The sequence below is a fragment of the Ambystoma mexicanum genome, chromosome 4p (genome assembly GCF_040938575.1).
Source record: "Ambystoma mexicanum isolate Mex_15411 chromosome 4p, UKY_AmexF1_1, whole genome shotgun sequence".
In the NCBI taxonomy this organism is placed as follows: domain Eukaryota; kingdom Metazoa; phylum Chordata; class Amphibia; order Caudata; family Ambystomatidae; genus Ambystoma; species Ambystoma mexicanum.
In genome coordinates, this window is record NC_090927.1 from 1,205,132,483 (window position 1) to 1,205,152,554 (window position 20,072).

At 47.1% G+C, this 20,072-nt stretch overlaps 1 protein-coding gene across 1 annotated transcript in view; it reads left to right on the forward strand.

Annotated features, from left to right (window-relative positions):
- The first annotated feature begins 1,066 nt into the window (after window positions 1–1,066).
- LOC138453733 (geranylgeranyl pyrophosphate synthase-like) overlaps window positions 1,067–20,072 on the forward strand; it is a 126,060-nt gene continuing 107,054 nt past the window's right edge. The window contains exon 1 of the mRNA XM_069606854.1: window positions 1,067–1,145. Coding sequence (XP_069462955.1) covers window positions 1,076–1,145 — 70 coding nt within the window. The 5' untranslated portion in view covers window positions 1,067–1,075. The remainder of the gene's footprint in view (window positions 1,146–20,072) is intronic.

Genomic DNA, 20,072 nt, shown 5'->3' on the forward strand with positions numbered 1-20,072 from the left:
ATTAGGGATCTGGAGCAGGGCCGAATGCTCCAAGAGTGGAATTGGGGAGGGGTGCTTGTGTCAACAGGCTAGGTGGTCAAGAAGCCTGTAGCAGTCCCCCTCCTCTCCCACCTAATGAATCCAGGGTGAGTGGATGGGTGAGCATGGTTGTTGCAGGCTTGGAGTGGGAGCAGAATGCGCGTAACAGTGCAATTGGAGGGGTGTGTATGCAAGCTGAGTGGTCAAGAAGCCTGAACCAGCCTCGAAAAATAGGTCTGACCCCTAACATCTGCACTCGCCCTCCACTCCCACCCACTCAACCAAGGAGGGTGAGTGGGTGGGAGTTGAGGGGGAGCATGTGTGCTAGGGTCTAGAGCAGGATCTGAATATCCCCCAACAGAAGGTTGGAGGCACTGAGGAGGCTGGTAGTGATGCAGCCAGGCTTTCAGTGGGTGGGGGAAGTGGAAGGAGGCAAGTCCACTTGCATTATACATGAGGAGGAAACATGCAGCTTGGAAGGTCTTTGTTCTCGAAAAAGAGGAAAACATGAGCACCTTCCAGGCTGTATTAATTTTCTGTTCCAGCCCTTTAGCCCTTCCTCCTGAGGACGAGCCTGCAGTGCACTCAGTATGTGCGGCGGGGGCCATGTTGAATTGGGCCGAGCCCTTTTGACACATTTTGTTTTTCACTTATTGAGAACGTGGATGCTGGTCACTGGTCTCCCTGGCCATAAAGCCACAGTTCGAATAACGCTGGTTTAAGTTCTCCTGCTCTCAGTTAAGTTGTTTAAAGAAAACCAGCAGCACGTAATCATGAAAGGAGGATGCAAAATACGAGTCAAACTAACAAAGATAGCCTATTTAAAAGAGTGCCCACAACCCGTTTGTCATAATTTTGTATATACCAGTTAAAGTAACATTTTTAAGATTTTTGAAGAGTGTGGCATTTTGTCATGCAACGTATTTACAGTTAACAATGCATTTGTTACTAATGGCAACTACATCCCTTTCAAATTTTAAAAAAAGAGAAACCTGCTTCATACCTTCAATTGGATCAAGAAAATGTGCACTGCTCTTTTCACAGGTGGTTCCTTATAATGCAAGACATGCAAGAAATATCCGAAAGGGTAACAATGGAACCCTTCAAGTATTTTCTTCAATTGCCAGGTAGGATGTCTCTTTTTGGAAGTAACCACAAATGTATATTTAATATTATTGTACAATGCATTCATTTGCACAAAATTCAGTACTTAGTGCACTAAAATTGAATTACATCCGTACATGATGATCTCAAATGAACCAGCGAAAATGTCTAAAAAACATTATTGTAAATTATTTCAGACTAATGAGTCATTAGTCTGAAAGAATTTACATGCAATATCAATGTTATGTCATATATTCAATGGGTAAAAATGGTCAACTGATTGCTCAGTCAAAAAAAGGGGAATAGCCTGTGTCCATCTATGCACCAAAAAACCATTCCCTCTCTCCATCATTCCTCTATCAAGACCAAGGGATTGTATGCCAGAGTTGTGACACAAGCAGAAGCTAAGTGTAAGATAGTCAAGACTTTGTCAACAAAACAGTACCATGAGCCATCTATGTTACCCGGGACATAGACATGGTAGGCCTCTGTCCCACTGTTATTTGTTTTTACCATTCTGATTCATCCAGAAAATCATAGAAAACATTATAATGGAGGGTTTCCGAGAACAAATCGTGAGCCTATGACTGGACTGTTTCAGCAAATGTTGTCCTCACTATAGTGGAAACGCTGAAGTATTTTCCAAGCATGTTCGCAGAATTTCCACATAAGTGAAGAGGTCCAGATTGTACAGAACCCCACAATCTCTAATGCCCTTGAGACTTTCCAAAATGAACAGGTTATGGAGGCCTACGGATAGCCATTTCCAGTTAAGGAGTCTCACAAGATGTATATCATTTAATACCTCTAAAAACAAAAACATCATTGAGTCCTGTCTATTACTAAAATGGTTTAATTAAGTATTTGTGTTCATTTGTATTTATCTCTTGAGAAGTAAATGTGTTTCAACTAGAAGGGGTGCACAAATGGCATATGAACAGCTAGAGAAGTCCAATTGCTGGGGGGCTCATATAGTCATGTTGTAGCCATTAAAACATGTGCCTCGATGGTAGCAGGGAAGGAGCTGGTGGCAAAAACAAGGGCAGACATGAACTGGTTCTTTTTTAATAATAGTATTTACCAGTAGTTCCAGCTTGTGAATCCATTTCTGATTCACCTGCTAAAATTAGGCCACCATCAAGTGATTTGTCTGGAGTTTTAGAACTTGTTTACTGAATAGTAAAGTTGGGCTTTGGCCAGGACATTTCACATGTTAGTGCACATGCTCTACCCACAGTGTTCCTTCCAGTCAATGGCCTCCACACATTAGTATTTCTGGCATCAAGTGCTACCCACAATATTCTTTCCAGCTGATGCCCTCTTCCTCCTGTAGATTTTGCCCCCTTCCCCTCTCTTTATCTGGTGTCCACTGTTTGTCTTCCTCATCCTCGCTGCTCTCCTCTTCCGCTTCATCCTCATCGGATACAATAATGTCCTTGTCCAATATTTCTGTCTCCTCCTCCCCCTCAGTCGTGCTCATTATCTAGTTGAAACTTTATCCTCACGGATGTCCACCCGTGTCCCTCCTTCGTGCCCCCCCTTTCTCTTTCCTTTCTTGGCACTTTCTTCTCTATTACTCTGTCCGCTTAATTGAACAAAGCGTCCACCTGCTGTTGTGTGCTCCTTTCTATGTCTGCCAAGTATTTCTTGTCTCTCCTGTCATGCTTGTCCCCTCGTTTTGTCTCCCTGCTATTCTTCTTCCCCTTTTCCCCTTCTCCTTTTTGTGGGGAGACCCGTTGCAGATTTGTATATCCTGCTACAGGCCTTAATGCTGGGTATGCTCCATACGGTGGAGGGCGGGCACTGGCTGTTCTGCCCCTGCACCTGTCTTACTACCCGGTTTTGTGGGCTTTTCCCTTTTCTCTTCATAGAGCTTCCACAACCCTAGAATATTCTGTCTACTCGTAAGCTTAGGACCTTTGTACTTTGTTAATAGTTATGAGAACATGTGTTCTATTATTTCGCTGTGAAACCATCCCTCCCCTGGCCATGCATGGAAACATTGTCCTTCAGTGTCCTGAACCCATTGAAAATTATATTTTAGAATGTTATCACGATATTTAGGGTGGTTGAGGGGGCTATCCCGATAGGCCACTATTGTTACCCTCTCTCCTCCCCTCCCTGTTGTGTCCCTGTTAGGAAAGATTTCGTAATTGTAGGTAATTTTCCTTCCATGTGGCAACCCCTAAACTTTTTGCTGTTGTTTTTCACCTTGTTCTCGACTTTGCCAGAGAAGTGCAGCCTTCTGCCGCACTCCTCTGGGCTTTCGCTCCTTTCATATGGGGAAACTGACATGCCCTTAAGACAGTCAGTACCGGGGAACGCTGTTTCCCGTAGTTTCTTTTATCATGTTGCGGCTTTCATGCAACATGACACAAGAGGGCACTGTAAGCTAAGTTACAGCTCTCTTGGGTCTCTAGCCTTCTACAGGCCCTAGATACTCGTTTAGGATTGTATCTGATCGGTGCAAGTGATTCAGGGACGGGAGGGGTGGCATCGGTCGTTTCTTTGTATTTTGAGCTCCTTTTGGCGTTCTAAGCACGTTTTCTGCGCTTAACCCAAAATGGTGGCCTGGCTCCCAAAACGACCAGACCACGAGGCTCCTTTGTCCTGTCCGCTGACCGTCTTGCTCCCTTCACCTTCCCCAGGTCGAGCCGACCCGGGGCCTTCCTTATTTGGGCATGTACTTTCCCGCGAAACACAGATGCTTTCGCGGGCTTCTACATCTCTTGTGTGTGCCTCCAGGGTGTGGTCTGGGATGTCTGGTCCCAATACACATCCTGGGTGCCAGAGAGTCTAGGGTGGTGTGAATGCCTGGGACCACCGTGGTCCGTGATTGGTCCACGAATGGTGTGAGTGTTAATGAGCGGATCTCCCATTGGGTCCCCTCCGTTTTGGCGCGAAGGGAACTGTGGATAAGAGGGGTCTGGAAACACCACTACCATGTCGATCTCCTGAGTTCTCACGAACGAAGGAATACAGGAGCCAAGTATCCTGCAACCAAGAGGCTGAACCGAGGAATCGCTGGTGACCCACTGAAGGACTTCTCCTCTGCACTGCTGTCGTCTTGTGAAACCCTTTTCACCTTTGATCGAACCAGAAGGCCTGTACTGGTACTTCGACCCTTGGAATAGCGGGAACAGCTATTCTCGGCATCTTCATCATCTCCTGCCAGTAAGCCTTCGGAAGCGTCTCTGGGCCATCCAGCTGACTGACCAGCTTACACAGGAGTCTTGCTCTGTAACCGCCGCCAGGTTGTGTAGTATTTCGAGTCCTTGTCACTCTCACACGCTTCGTACACTTGGCGTTCCCAGGTCTGAAGTGAGTAGTGTACATTTGGCTCAGATACACACGGCCGCTCCGTTGCCCTGCTGTGGTAACAAACTGTGCAGGTTTCTTCGATTGGGACGTCTTTTTACTCAACACGACGACGAGGCTTTCCCTGCTCTTCGGAACCTGCCAGCTGCTGAAACTGACGCAGAGAAGCCTGGGTCTGCTTGCATCGGGGACCGGTGAGTAGCATAGCTAGGATCTGGTCGCCCTCCTGCAGGAGCCCATTGCTTTTCCCCGCTGTGTTAAACAGCACCCTTTTCCGTACTCGCGCTCTGCTTCTGCCCACTGTGGAGGCTGCGCTTGAGTCGCGGAACTTGTTCTCCTTCATTTGTGCACTGAACTGAACTGCCTGATCTCCTTAGAAGAGACTCCCCTTTTGCCCGTTGGCACCAGCGTGTGCAGGTACTTTTGAGCATAAGGCTCCACTCTTCACAGGGCTCGGACTTCCATCTAGTGAGGTGCCTCTGAAGGCGAACTGGGTCTAAGCATTATTTCGCAGTGCCTGTTTTCCTTCCCTTTTAGGTGGACTACATATTTCGTGCATATAACGCTTGAGACTTGTTGTATTTGTATATGTATTGTATTGGTATGGTATGTGTTGGTTTACTATTGTTATATTGTGATTTTCTCGCTACGGTCATTGTTTTAAAGGCCTTGAAATAAATGTGTATAGATTTTTAATATAACAACTGTTTGGAGTAGTTTGTAAGTGATCTTGCTTTGTGTGCTCATTGCGGGCTTTCAGTCACCCTCACCCCTCTTGAGACCTAGTCTTGACCGCCGCGATCGCTACCTTGATTGGTCTGGCTGGTCCAGAGGTTACCCTGTTCCAAGTAATTAGGTTGGCCTTCTGAACTTCTGCGCCACCAGGACAGAGTTCAGAAATCCGTCTTAACAAATTGGTGTACAGCGGTGGGATACGACTGAAGGTATCCAGTGTTGCGCACGAACTAAGGCATTTCAGGTTATTCCAACCAGGACACGTAGTGAATTGTTGTAGTATAACTTTAAAAAGGCCATAGTCCTATCTAACAGTATGGAAACAAATACCTTGTTAACTTTAAATGCTTCCAAATCAGAAACATTGAAAAAGATGTGTGCGGAGAGAGGAGTTTCCTCTCAAGGCACGAAATTGGAAATGATCCAAAGAATTGTGGCGTGGCAAGAAGCGCAGCTTGACGCTATAACTTTTGAGGACAGTGCGGAAGGTGGTGGGGCTGCTCTCACTGGTAGAACCGACGGTTCTGCCGCTGCACTGATCCATCGCGACCACGAGGACAGGGAGGACGAGATGTCTAATGTTTCCTCTGCCAGTGTGGGGATGCTATGCTTGAATTCAAGAAGCAAGAGCTGCGGTTTAGGCAGCAGGAGCTTGAATTCAGCATAGCCAAACTAAAACTTGAACAGGCAGAAAAACAAAAAGACAGGGATCACCAGTTGGAATTGGCCAATCTTCAGGTTGCATATGGGTCCAAAGGTCCTGGACATGGGTCTGGGGCCTCCTCTCATCCACGGTTTCCGAAAGATCTGCTCAGTGTGTGTGAAGAAAGGAATGACATTATGGACTGGCTGAATGCGTTTGAGTATGCATGCGAAGTTCAACAAGTTGACAATGCTGATAAGATTGCCTGGTTACTCAGCAGACTGCCCCATTCTGGCTGTAGTGCCATTATGGAAATGTCGAAGGCTGAGCGAGCTGATTTCGCAATGTTAAAGCAAACTCTCATTTTAAAGTTTGGGAAGACTCCAGCCCAATATTTGAAACATTTCAGAGAGTATAAGAAAAAGGAAGGTGGTACTTGGGTATCTTATGTCACTGAATCCTTGAAAAACTTAACTGGCTGGGTCGAAGGTTATAAGGTTTCTACCTTCGAAGGCATGATAAATCTTGTCATGCTGGAACACATTTTTGCATCTTCTTCCCCGGAGCTTAAGCAGCATTTGGCCGATTCAAAGGAGATAGATCCTAAGAAGCTGGCCATTGCAGCAGACTTATGGGTGTCACATCGAGTGTCCCATAAGGACAAAACTCATCCTGGTAAGCAGGAGGAAGGGAAAAAGTCCAAAGATATGGAGGGTGGAGAATCTGATAAATCTTCTTTTCATAAGGGCCACAAAAAGAAAAATAAGGGTAAGACACAAGAGAACTTACAGGGTAGTGGAGGTCAGCCTCCGAAACAGAACTCTGGTTATAATAAGCCTCCCTATGTAAACAGACCCAATGGATCTTGTTTTGCTTGTGGAGCAACTGACCACGTGAAGGGGGATCCCCGGTGTAAGGTTAGACCTTTGGGGGTCCACTCCGCTAATCTGGCCTTCTCCTCCTACGAGGAAGAAGAGATTACAGGAGCATCCTTCTCCTCAGACTCATTTCCCAGCGGGATAGAGGCTGAGGTAGTTTTAGTTTCCCTGGGTTCCTGGGAGCCTAAAGTCGCAGAGGCTTATGCTAGGATTCCGGATAATACCAAGCACTACTTTAAAGACAGTGTGCTGATCAATGGAGTAGATACTCCAGCTCTTAGGGATAGTGGGTGCAGTCGCACTGTAGTGGATTCTACCTTGGTAGACTCAGAGGAAGTTGCCAGAGCTACTCTGATGCCCACTAAGTTGGCTGACGGCCCCCTCCGTATGTTTCCAGTAATACCTGTAAATCTTACTTTAAATGGTACAGCAGTCAGGATTCCAGTGAGCATTCAGAGAAACGTCCCAGGAAAGGTCTTGTTAGGTAATGATCTCAGAGCTTTAGGGCTCATAGGAGACACTGCCGAAAGACCCTACACACGGTCTCAAGCACGGGCAGCATTGGCCAAGACCAATACGCCGCCCCAGCCGAAGGGGAAACCCAAGGCGAAAGGAGTCGACAAGTCAAGACGAGGGAAAGAGAATATTCCCCCGAGCTCGCCTACCACTGCGGTGGAGGAAGTTGGTCAATCGCCCGGGCCTGACGAGGAGGTGGCGATGCCTGAAGTATTTGACCCCAACGATCATCCTGAACTAAAAGACTTGTTAGTTGAAGGAGGTCCTGATAGGGACGAATTCAGTAAAGGCCAACGTGAGTGCCCATCTCTGGAAGGCCTAAGGAGACAGGCCTGCTCCCAGCTTGAGGGTGAACCTCCTGGGACGCATAGGATTTATTGGGAAGGTGGACTCCTGTATAGTGAGCCCACAGAGTCTACAGAAGGAGACCATAGGAGGTTGGTGGTTCCCCTTGCTGTTAGGCCCTTCCTCCTGCAGTTGGCGCATGAAGTTCCCCTTGCTGGTCACCTTGGTATGAAGAGGACCAAGCAAAGGTTATCCATGCACTTCTACTGGCCCAAGATGGGGGTGCAAGTAGAAAGTCACTGCAGGAGTTGTGCCTCCTGTCAGTTGTCTGGTAAGGTTGGCGCGACAATCCAAGCTCCGTTGGTACCGCTCCCAGTTGTGGGGGTACCATTTGAAAGGGTTGGGATCGACATCGTTGGTCCCCTTGACCCGCAAACATCCTCGGGCAATAGGTTTATCCTGGTGCTGGTCGACCATGCAACCAGGTATCCTGAGGCCATCCCATTGAAAACTGTAACTGCCAAGTCAGTTGCAAAAGCTTTACTTGGCATATTTACTAGGGTTGGCTTCCCTAAAGAAGTTGTGTCGGATCGTGGCAGCAACTTTATGTCGAAGTAAATGCAGGCTATGTGGAAAGAATGTGGGGTCACCTACAAGTTCTCTTCTGCATACCACCCCCAGACCAATGGTCTGGTGGAACGTTTCAACAGAACGTTAAAGAGCATGATTGGGGCTCTGGAGGAACCTCAGAGAAGAAAATGGGATCTTCTTTTACCATGCTTACTGTTTGCCTACCGAGAGGTACCACAGGAGGGTGTTGGCTTCAGCCCCTTCGAACTTCTGTTTGGTCATCCCGTACGGGGACCCTTAGCCATCGTCAAAGAGGGATGGGAGATGCCCACTCCCCCTGTAACTACCAACGTAGTTGATTATGTGCTAGGGCTCAGAAAACGGATGGTACTTCTGATGGGCTTGGCTAGTGATAAATTGAAGGCAGGACAAGCGCTGGTGAAACATTGGTACGACCAGAAAGCTTCCCTCATCAACTTTACACCTGGTCAGCAAGTCCTGATCATGAATCCCATAAGGCCTCGAGCTTTACAGGACAAATGGTCAGGCCCTTACACAGTGGTGGAGCCCCTGGGTAAGGTTAACTATTTAGTGGACCTTGGAAGGCCTGGACAGGCTCCAAAAGTGTTTCATGTGAATAGGCTGAAGGCTTTCGTCCCAAGAGTCGAAATCGCAGCACTGCTACTGGCTTCAGACGTTGAGGAAGAGGAGTCTGAACCTCTCCCCGACCTGTTCCAAAGCGGTCCTTCAGATAGCTCCTTTGAGGGTGTCCGAGTGGCCCCTCACCTGACTTCTGATAAGCAGGCTGAGGTGAAAAGTTTGCTTAGGCAGTTTTTCCCCCTGTTTTCACAGTCGCCTGGTTTGACACCTTGGTGCAAACATAACATTGACACAGGAGACAGTGTACCTACCAAAAGTAGGGGATACAGGATGTCAGACAAAGTACGGTCTTATATTAAGACCGAGGTCAACAAGATGTTAGACCTTGGGGTGATTGAACCCTCTAGTAGTCCTTGGTCCAGCCCTGTGGTTTTGGTTCCAAAGGCAGGCACTTCTGAATTGAGGTTTTGCGTGGATTACAGGGCTCTGAATGCTGTCACCAAGACAGATGCACATCCCTTGCCTCGAACAGATGAGCTGGTGGATACTTTGGGTGCCTCCAAATACCTCAGAACGTTTGACCTCACTGCTGGCTATTGGCAAATAGCTTTAGCAGAACATGCCAAGGAGAAGACAGCATTTTCTACTCCAGACAGCCTTTACCAATTCTGGGTAATGCCGTCCGGGTTGAAGAATGCACCTGCCACTTTCCAGAGGCTTGTGAATCATGTTTTGAATGGGTTGGACGAATTCTGTCTTGCATATCTGGACGATATAGCAGTTTTCAGTGCCACCTGGGAAGACCATGTGAAACACCTCGGGATTGTTCTCCAGGCTCTTCAGAAAGCACACTTGACCATAAAGGCTAGTAAATGACAGATTGGACAAGGCTCAGTGGTTTACCTTGGACATGAAGTAGGTGGAGGGAGGATACAGCCTCTACCCAGTAAAGTACAAACAGTACAAGACTGGCCTACCCCCACTACGCAGACCCAAGTGAGAGCCTTCTTAGGACTCACGGGGTATTACCACAATTTTGTGGCAGACTATGGCACCATAGCTGCCCCTCTGACTGCCCTCACAACTCCGAAGAAACCCAAGAAGGTAACTTGGACCGACGAGTGTGAGAAGGCCTTCAATGGCTTAAAAGACTCCTTGTGCCAGGCCCCTGTCCTCAGGGCCCCTGGTTATCAAAGACCTTTTATCATGCATACGGACGCCTCTGACACTGGGATAGGAGCTGTACTATCGCAAGTAGATGAGAAGGGTAAGGAACACCCTATTGGTTTTATTAGTCGCCAGCTTAAGGACAGAGAGCTCAGATGGTCCACGGTAGAGAAAGAATGTTTCTCTGTTGTGTGGGCCCTAAGGAAGCTGAGGCCCTACCTCTATAGGACCCACTTCACTGTACAAACTGACCATAAGCCGTTAAAGTGGCTAATGAACATGAAGGGGGAGAATCCAAAGTTGCTTAGGTGGTCCATAAGTCTACAAGGCTTCGACTTCACTATTGAGCATAGGCCAGGTGTCCAACATAGCAATGCTGATGGGTTGTCCAGAATGTTTAACCGACCTGAACAAGAGATTCATCTAGGGGTGGATTAGTTCCCCCTGTCCATAGTCTGGGAAGGGCGAGTGTTAGGAAAGATTTCGTAATTGTAGGTAATTTTCCTTCCATGTGGCAACCCCTAAACTTTTTGCTGTTGTTTTTCACCTTGTTCTTGACTTTGCCAGAGAAGTGCAGCCTTCTGCCGCACTCCTCTGGGCTTTCGCTCCTTTCTTATGGGGAAACTGACATGCCCTTAAGACAGTCAGTACCGGGGAACGCTGTTTCCCGTAGTTTCTTTTATCATGTTGCGGCTTTCGTGCAACATGACACAAGAGGGCACTGTAAGCTAAGTTACAGCTCTCTTGGGTCTCTAGCCTTCTACAGGCCCTAGATACTCATTTAGGATTGTATCTGATCGGTGCAAGTGATTCAGGGACGGGAATGGTGGCAGCGATCGTTTCTTTGTATTTTGAGCTCCTTTTGGCGTTCTAAGCGCGTTTTCTGCGCTTAACCCAAAATGGTGGCCTGGCTCCCAAAATGGCCAGACCACGAGGCTCCTTTGTCCTGTCCGCTGACCGTCTTGCTCCCTTCACCTTCCCCAGGTCGAGCCAACCCGGGGCCTTCCTTATTTGGGCATGTACTTTCCCGCAAAACACAGATGCTTTCGCGGGCTTCTACATGTCTTGTGTGTGCGTCCAGGGTGTGGGCTGGGATGTCTGGTCCCAATACACATCCTGGGTGCCAGAGAGTCTAGTGTGGTGTGAATGCCTGGGACCACCGTGGTCCTTGATTGGTCCACGAATGGTGTGAGTGTTAATGAGCGGATCTCCCATTGGGTCCCCTCCGTTTTGGCGCGAAGGGAACTGTGGATAAGAGGGGGCTGGAAACACCACTACCATGTCGATCTCCTGAGTTCTCACGAACGAAGGAATACAGGAGCCAAGTATCCTGCAACCAAGAGGCTGAACCGAGGAATCGCTGGTGACCCGCTGAAGGACTTCTCCTCTGCACTGCTGTCGTCTTGTGAAACCCTTTTCACCTTTGATCGAACCAGAAGGCTTGTACTGGTACTTCGACCCTTGGAATAGCGGGAACAGCTATTCTCGGCATCTTCATCATCTCCTGCCAGTAAGCCTTCGGAAGCGTCTCTGGGCCATCCAGCTGACTGACCAGCTTACACGGGAGTCTTGCTCTGTAACCGCCGCCAGGTTGTGTAGTATTTCGAGTCCTTGTCACTCTCACACGCTTCGTAGACTTGGCGTTCCCAGGTCTGAAGTGAGTAGTGTACATTTGGCTCAGATACACACGGCCGCTCCGTTGCCCTGCTGTGGTAACAAACTGTGCAGGTTTCTTCGATTGGGACGTCTTTTTACTCAACACGACGACGAGGCTTTCCCTGCTCTTCGGAACCTGCCAGCTGCTGAAACTGACGCGGAGAAGCATGGGTCTGCTTGCATCGGGGACCGGTGAGTAGCATAGCTAGGATCTGGTCGCCCTCCTGCATGAGCCCATTGCTTTTCCCCGCTGTGTTAAACAGCACCCTTTTCCGTACTCGCGCTCTGCTTCTGCCCACTGTGGAGGCTGCGCTTGAGTCGCGGAACTTGTTCTCCTTCATTTGTGCACTGAACTGAACTGCCTGATCTCCTTAGAAGAGACTCCCCTTTTGCCCGTTGGCACCAGCGTGTGCAGGTACTTTTGAGCATAAGGCTCCACTCTTCGCAGGGCTCGGACTTCCATCTAGTGAGGTGCCTCTGAAGGCGAACTGGGTCTAAGCATTATTTCGCACTGCCTGTTTTCCTTCCCTTTTAGGTGGACTACATATTTCGTGCATATAACGCTTGAGACTTGTTGTATTTGTATATGTATTGTATTGGTATGGTATGTGTTGGTTTACTATTGTTATATTGTGATTTTCTCGCTACGGTCATTGTTTTAAAGGCCTTGAAATAAATGTGTATAGATTTTTAATATAACAACTGTTTGGAGTAGTTTGTAAGTGATCTTGCTTTGTGTGCTCATTGCGGGCTTTCAGTCACCCTCACCCCTCTTGAGACCTAGTCTTGACCGCCGCGATCGCTACCTTGATTGGTCTGGCACGTCCAGAGGTTACCCTGTTCCAAGTAATTAGGTTGGCCTTCTGAACTTCTGCGCCACCAGGACAGAGTTCAGAAATCCGTCTTAACAGTCCCTATGGCCCCTTCCCCTCTCTCCATTCTCCCTTGTTCCCTTTGCTCTCTTTCACCCCCCCATTCACCTCTCATGCACGTATAACCACTGACAATTGATCACCATAAAGGTTCTGTTATATACTATTCTATAACGCGCTTCCTTCGCCAATCCAACAAAGAAATGAAAATAACCCCTTTCTGCCTTAATGATGCAACTAAAAAAATGGCCTGCACTACATGCAACACCTGTCTAACGGGGTCTGTTACTTTCTACGCAGCTTTCTGCTCTAACGCAGACGTGCTTGCCACACATCCACTCCCTATGGGGTGGATTGTACTAAAATCTATGACTACTAGGGCCAATCATCCTCCCTCCTTGAGGATGCATCCTAAACACCATAAAAGAGAATCCCTCCCCCTCATGGGCATGCAATCATGACACAGCACATTCATGCACGGGTACACTCAGGTGTCCTAGATATCTTCAAGCCCTCTCGGCTCCAAGCCTTCCTTGCTGGCTCGCTCATCCTCCTGAGTGCAGTCAGCACTCGAGATCAGGCAACACAGCATCTGCAGAACCTCCTTGGTGGTGCGCATAGAACTGGTCTGCGGTTGCCGGCCCCGCCCCCCCCAGAAAGGGTGGCTGGAATAACCTCAGTTGGACGAGGGAACTGAGGAGCTTGCTGAGGCCTCCAAAATGTATCAGGGGTCTTCGACGAGCATGTAGTCAATAAGATATCAGAAGTAGTCCAAAAAGAAGCGTACACCAGGCAAGAAGTAATGCTGCTGGGTAAGCACAAATCAAACAGCACAGTGGAACAGAATTGGTTGATAGGAGCTGACAACACTGCCCGCTTCGGTCAGACATTTTATACATTTAGAGGTTATTTGGATAGCGAGAAACAGTCGCAATTAAGGTTGCATAATATTAGACATCCTACAAGGCTTATTGGTGGGCTATATCAGTCCCCTATAGCTAAGCATATGTTAATCAACAATGATTGTAGCAGACCATTTTATACCCTCTGTCCATCACCTCCCCTTGTTGCCACATTTTCTTCCCACTCCACCCCACAAAATTACTTGTTTCTTTATTTGTGCTATGCAATTGTACTGACCTTCCGGGACTTTATTATCCTGCTATTGGCCAGCACACATAGTAAAAGATAGGAGACACCCGAATCTGTGGGAAGGGAGACATTCATGGATCACAGACTCTCCCACAACCTGCCACTGTGCTGTCCAGTCTGATAGGCGCCCCACGCGAAGCGGGCAGGAATTTTCCTCCAAAGGAGTCTCCTGTCGACCTTCTCTTCATACACACGTGATTTTATGGAACAATTTCCACAGGTCGCCACACAGCCCTTCGGGCATGCGGTGGGACGAGATGGCTTATCGCCGAAATATCCTAGCGACCCTCCTCTGCTACCACTTTGTATAGGCATGGCCGGGGCTCTCTAGCAGTCACACCAATTATCAGCACAGAACCTTGGGCCCATCAAAGACTCCCCACCACAAGAACGGAAGACTCAGCCATGAGGCGGGCCTCATTATGATACTTGCAGTAGACGTACCGTTTTTTTTTTTCCAGGGCCCACAAATGGGCAATTACCGGGTCATTACGGCCTTGCTGGACCCGGTAATTGCCCATTCGTGGGCGCCGTAAAATATTCTTCCCCATTCCCATTGAGCCCCATAGGGCTCAATGATAATGGGGAAGCCAGACGCACCGGCACGATTCACATGCTCTGCTCGTGGGTGCTGATACGCCCGCCAGGTCAGACCTTTCGGGCAGAAAGGCACCCACGAGCAGAACTCCTAGTTTGCCAGTCCGGTAGTAACAGCCCCGTTAGCTTACCGGCGCCGGTACTACCGGAACCGGCAAACTTATAATGAGGCCCACTGTCTTCTATTTAACAACGAAAATGACAGATCACACCAGAAAAACAAATATCCTCCGGAGCGCTCATCTTCTTAGCATATGCCGCCCAGTTTTATCCCGATGTGACATCACAAATCCAGGTTCCATCCCAGAAACCTATCACACATTTACATTGGTCACTTTGGGTAGGATACATATTGAAGATATACAGGTTAGTTCTACAATTGGAAAGCCACGTCTACGAGCCCCTTTTAAGACCAACTCTACTAGTATCGATCTACAATGTTGCAGGGTTGCAGAGAGACCAGTGGCCCTTGCGACAAATTATATCCCCACGTAAAGGTGTGATGGATTCCATCTATTGGCCTGCTGAACTTTGTAGATAAGGAATCATATGTCCTCAGTGACCACGTAAGGTCCATGCCATCTGACCATTAACTTGTTTTGAGTTATAGGGAGTAAGACCATCACCTTGACTCCAACTTGGAAATTGTGCAACATGACGTTTTTATTATAGGCCTTCTCTTCCCTGTGCGTCTTGAAGATGGGTCTTGATGAGGTTTCCTACTGTTAGAATGGATTTCTAAACACTACCCTGGTGGACAGATGTTTTGGAGGCCACCCTTGTTAGATGAATAGGGGACACTTCTGGAAAGATAGCCAGACCAATTCACGGTAGCTTGGAGAGCAGTCAAGGCTAAATCCCCAGAGGAGTGAGAGTAATCAGGGGTCTCCAATCAGAACACACAGTGAAACCCCAAGAACTACAATTAGACAGTAGTATACAAAAATATACTATTTATTATAGACTCAAAAACAGCACAAATGAATCATGAAATGCACTAGTAAAACACCACACAAACACACTATGTAACATTTGTATAGTCACTGGAGTCAGTGCGAGAAAGTTAATAACTCTACCAATACCAGTGGTCGAAGTGAGCGGGAGCGGTCGGGAGCGGTGCTCCTCTACTTTTTTAAATTACGTTTTACAGCTCCTATACTTTTCTTTTAAAAAGAAACCGTTCCGGAATGGTTTCGTTTTAAAATGAAAGTGTAGGAAGAAGTTGAAACTTGCACTTTCAGTGCTATGCACTGAACGTTCCCTTAAACAAAAGGTGCAAGTGTTTGGGGGTTTGTATTGTGTGTGGAGGGGACATGGGGATAGGATTTGTGGGGATTGGGGACAGGCCAGCAGGGAACATAGTTCCACTACTTCTTTTCGTACACTTCGACCACTGACCAATACCTGCAAAGGAAAAGTGTGAATAACGTTAGTGGCACTGAGAATCTTCAGAGATGGCAACCCTTACTTTATACGTTCGGCCCAAGGATGAATGGGGCCTTGTGCGCAATGTTCAATGCATGCGTAAAAGCACACAATTATGTGTAAAGTTCACAAAGTTATTCTTAGAGAGCAGGGAAAAGTTAGGGGAAGAATTCTGAAGGGTTGAAATGGTTTCCAAAAATTAGGAGAGGATCTGCTACGTTGAACAAAGCTGTTCCCGACTTTCGGAGGGCTTTATCAAGTGAATACTACCCAAGCCAACAGGAAGGTAAAAAAGAACCTTCAATGGGTTAATGCGTTTGGATGCACAAAGGGCCACTGGTAAGTGACTTCCCTACTCACTGCCCTTAGCTCAGTTTTGGTGCAGACTTGGCAGGTGTCAAAGTGTTCGTCTGAGATACAATTTCTTGCCCTCTGTTCAATTTCCAGGTGCGGCGGGTGCGAACACAGGTCTGGCATGGAAGGAACATGGGAAAACCACCTTCAGCGATCATCACTGTCGCATTGTGACGCAGGCGAACCCAACTCATGCGGAATAACGCAGCCTCCTACCTCTTAGCCCAAAGGCCATGGGATGACGAAATTCAGCAGAAGGGTGTTTTGTTGGATAAGCTGGGATTCACCAAAGTCTTGGGTCGAAAATTCGAAACGGCAACACTCCTGCACAACAATCAAAGATTCATCTGGCCAGCCCAATGGATGTCCTAGGAACACTTCCAAACAGGCATACTTGCAGGGTTATCAGGACACGTTAAGAGTGAATGGTCTCACTGCTCTACGGGTTGGAAGCACCTTCACAGGTCTTCTGATATCAGGTGCAAAGTAGGGCTCAACAGGGACAATAGCGGGAGTTGGTTACCAGCCCTCTTCAAGTGCATCTCATGATCGTTCTTTGTTCTATTCGGCTCCTCAAGATACTTGTCTCCTTCTTCAGATCAGTTCTGATCTGTTGCTGATCTGCTGGAATTAATGCAGGACCCCTCCTCTTATCCACATTCAGGTGACTGATCACACCCGGCCGCCAATGGCAAGATCTGCTCCATGCATGAACACCAGCAGTGGTCCAATGGGGACCACTGGGGTTCTCATGCACAGCAGACACCCTTGCACCACTAGTGTGCAATGGGGCCAGACAGTCCCATACCACTTCCTGGGTGCCTACACATGTGCCCTGCAGGGACCAGTGAAAGAGGCAGATTTTGTGGCAGGTACATGCCCAAATAAGGAAGTCCCAGGCCTGGAAGTGCAGGGGGAAGGCGATGGGACAAAACGGCCAAAGGAACAGACAAAAGACCTTGTGGTATGGCCAGTCTAGACACTAGCCACAGCCATGAGCCAAATGCGGTAAACATGGTAGGGCTTGGTTAAAGGTTTCTAAAATACAAGAAAAAGCTACTGCTGCAACCAGTCTGTTCCAAGGCACATTGTACAATCACCAAAAAATCCCGAGAGGGTCTCTAGGGCAATTAAACACAATTTCCCCAGTGTGCAGTACTTTAACGTACTTTGCACAATGATAAAAAGTTACCAACAAGTGGCAACAAAGTTTCTCAGTACTGATATCCTTAAGAAGGTGTCATTTTCCCCATAACAATGAGCTAAAGCCCAGTGGCGTGCAGCTGAAGGCTGTGCTCCACTGTGAAAAGTCAGGTTAGGACATCGAAACAAATGTAAAATGTTTGGGGGTCCATAGAAATTGGAGAAAAAGTTGATTCTAGAGAAATATTTTCTAACTCCCACCTTCTTCATCCCACTTACTTCATGTTTTGTACCATTGGATGGTTGCTGGTCTGTCGCATGATATCCAGTACGTCACTGGGATTTTGTCCATAAACAAGTTCAAATGGAGACGATTCTCCCCCACCATGCCCTCCCGACCATGCTGCCGCCAGTACTCATCTCAACACTGCTTAATTTTATTAATACCATCATGCATCTTGTCGCACGCGCCCGCCCCTCCACTACACTGTCGTAGGGGTGTCACGGTAATGGTTTTATGGCGTTATGATAACCGTCTTGCCAAATGACGATATACCATGGTTATCGCGGTATAGCAGGCGGAGTTAACTAATCTTAACAAATATTTTCTTAAAGGTCATAAATTGTGAGCATTTTGAAACTTGTCTATGCACATTCTTAGCAGATCCTCCAGGAACCTAAGGCGGCTGCAGATGTGGTCTTTCACGGCGCTCACTCGTTGATCGCCTTGAATGAAAGAGTGACTATTGGAAGTGTTAAAATGCACATTTTGAGCAATGAGCTCGCTGCTCATTCACAGGTCATTGCTTTGAAAATCGGCCTCGACCTGCATTATTTTAGAACCACATGGCATTGGCATCATGACCCCTCGCTCCGATCAGTCATAAATATTTGTTTAGATAACGCTTTATACCATTAAAGGGAGAAAAGTCACTCATGTGAGGTCTGAAAGCCCATGTCATTGTGTTTCTTTTGTCAAAATGCCATAGCCAACATCCACTCACCAAAAGGTTGCATATTGATCAAATGACTATAGCTTGTTTACCGTCTGCCTGGTGTATTATGAAGGTCTGATGTTGGAGTCACCACTGACCATGTAATCCTAACAGGACAGCGTTCAGTGGGCGCTGTTGATTTCTTTCTTGATTCTTGCAATACATTTAACTTCTTAAAGATAGTGGCACAAAAACTCTTTGAAAATGACAAAGTTAAAATACATATTGGCACAAATATGGCCTAGACCACCACATCACCACAGCCCCGTCATTACCATTTTCCCCAGGTCTGAGTGCATTAGGACCCTTGTCATGTGAGTTGAGATGGAGGAATGCTTTCATGGGTGTTGTCACAAATTGAGGATAGACCTGAGAAATATCTCACCCCCTTTGCTCTGGATACTTCAAATCGAATGTAGAATCTGTCCTGCTTGCTTGAGTCCAGTGCCATATGCAGAAGGCATGTGAAGGATCAAGCGAAGCAACACCTCTAGTGCCAATGTGTAAATCTACATGGAGGACAGTGGGGGGGGGCAGTTTATATACTAGCACAACGCACTGATGAGCCCAGTGTTCATACCTTTTACAGAGCTAACATTTTTTGTGGGCATGCATCAGAAGGGCATCAAGTTTATTCCCTGCTTTGAATTCTGTGATGTGTAGTTCCCCATCTTTCACATTGGTGGGAAAACTACAAATCGGCTGATCTTTAACCCGACTACTGATCACAGAGAAAGAGCGGTCACAGCATCAAAGCTGCATTTACTAATGTGGCCTCACTTTTCCTATACGCTTGTCTGCCAAATGCCACATCCCACAGTGCAAGATCCAGAATGTGCAGCACTTGCTTACTGCAGCCTTTCCAAATCAGATTGAAAAGCTCACTTAATAGCTGTAGGCCCTAAAACGGTATACCGGTATAAACAATGTGACGGTTATTATAGTTCAATTAAGCTGTTCACGGTATCTATAATGGTATACTGTTATACCGTTACACCCCTAATGTCCAGTGCCTTTCCCATTTTACCTCTGCTGCATTGCCACCACCACCGCTCCACTCTGAGTGAAATGAGCACCAAGCCCACTGTGAATTGTATTAATGATCTCTATTCAGGGGTTCAAGCGTACAACTTGATCACATGCATGCATATCTGTTCCTTATGTAGGCTGTTTTTGTTCCTTATAAATTTATGTCTTTTATTTTAGAAATATAGTCTAGTTATATAAACTAGAGGGAATCAAAGTCAGTGGCCGAAGAAGTTGTAAACAGTGAGACTTCATTTTAAGACAGTTAGCATCAGCTACACAAAATAATGCGGTACCATTGATGCTACAGGCAATGCTGCATTAGTTGGGTCACGTAAAGAAAGCACTAAGGCCTAGAATTGGCCTCTTGCTGGCATTTACTTTGCAAGGGGGCTTTAAAGCATTAGTAGTGCAGATTGTGTGGGAAAAACATGTGCTTGGGTTGCTAAGTGTAATTGTGAGCTTGTGATTTTAAATGGATTTGAAAGTTTGAGCCAGAAAAGGTCCGGCTTTCTAGCATGTTGTAATATTCCCATGTCAATTTAAAGATATTGCAATCATTGAAACTCCCCTATCTGCTGGTCTTTGACTTTCCCCCTTTTTATGCTGCATGTTTTTTCAGCTGGTGAGCAGCCAACTTAATTGGCCTAAAGACGTGAGGCACCCATCTCATAGCTAGTTTTTTTCCCAATCTTTCTATATCAACACAGCTTTTTGGAGAAAAGTGTCCACACGAGCATCTTTCTGAAGTCGAGGGGATGTTGCCCTAAGCGTGGGAGTAGCCAGTACGCAAAAGATTAGAGCAAACATGGAATTGTCACAGTCACCGTAACTGTTTCCCAGGATCTGAGCGAGCCATCCTCAATGCAGTTGCGGTCCCAAACTCCCAAAGAAGAGCCCCAGACACAAGTGCTTGCAGAAATGAGTGCATGCAGCATCCAAATTATGAACATTACGAGAAATGTATTTCTGATGACAGTGCCTCTCGCATGATCTATGTTGACTTAAAATGCAAGTG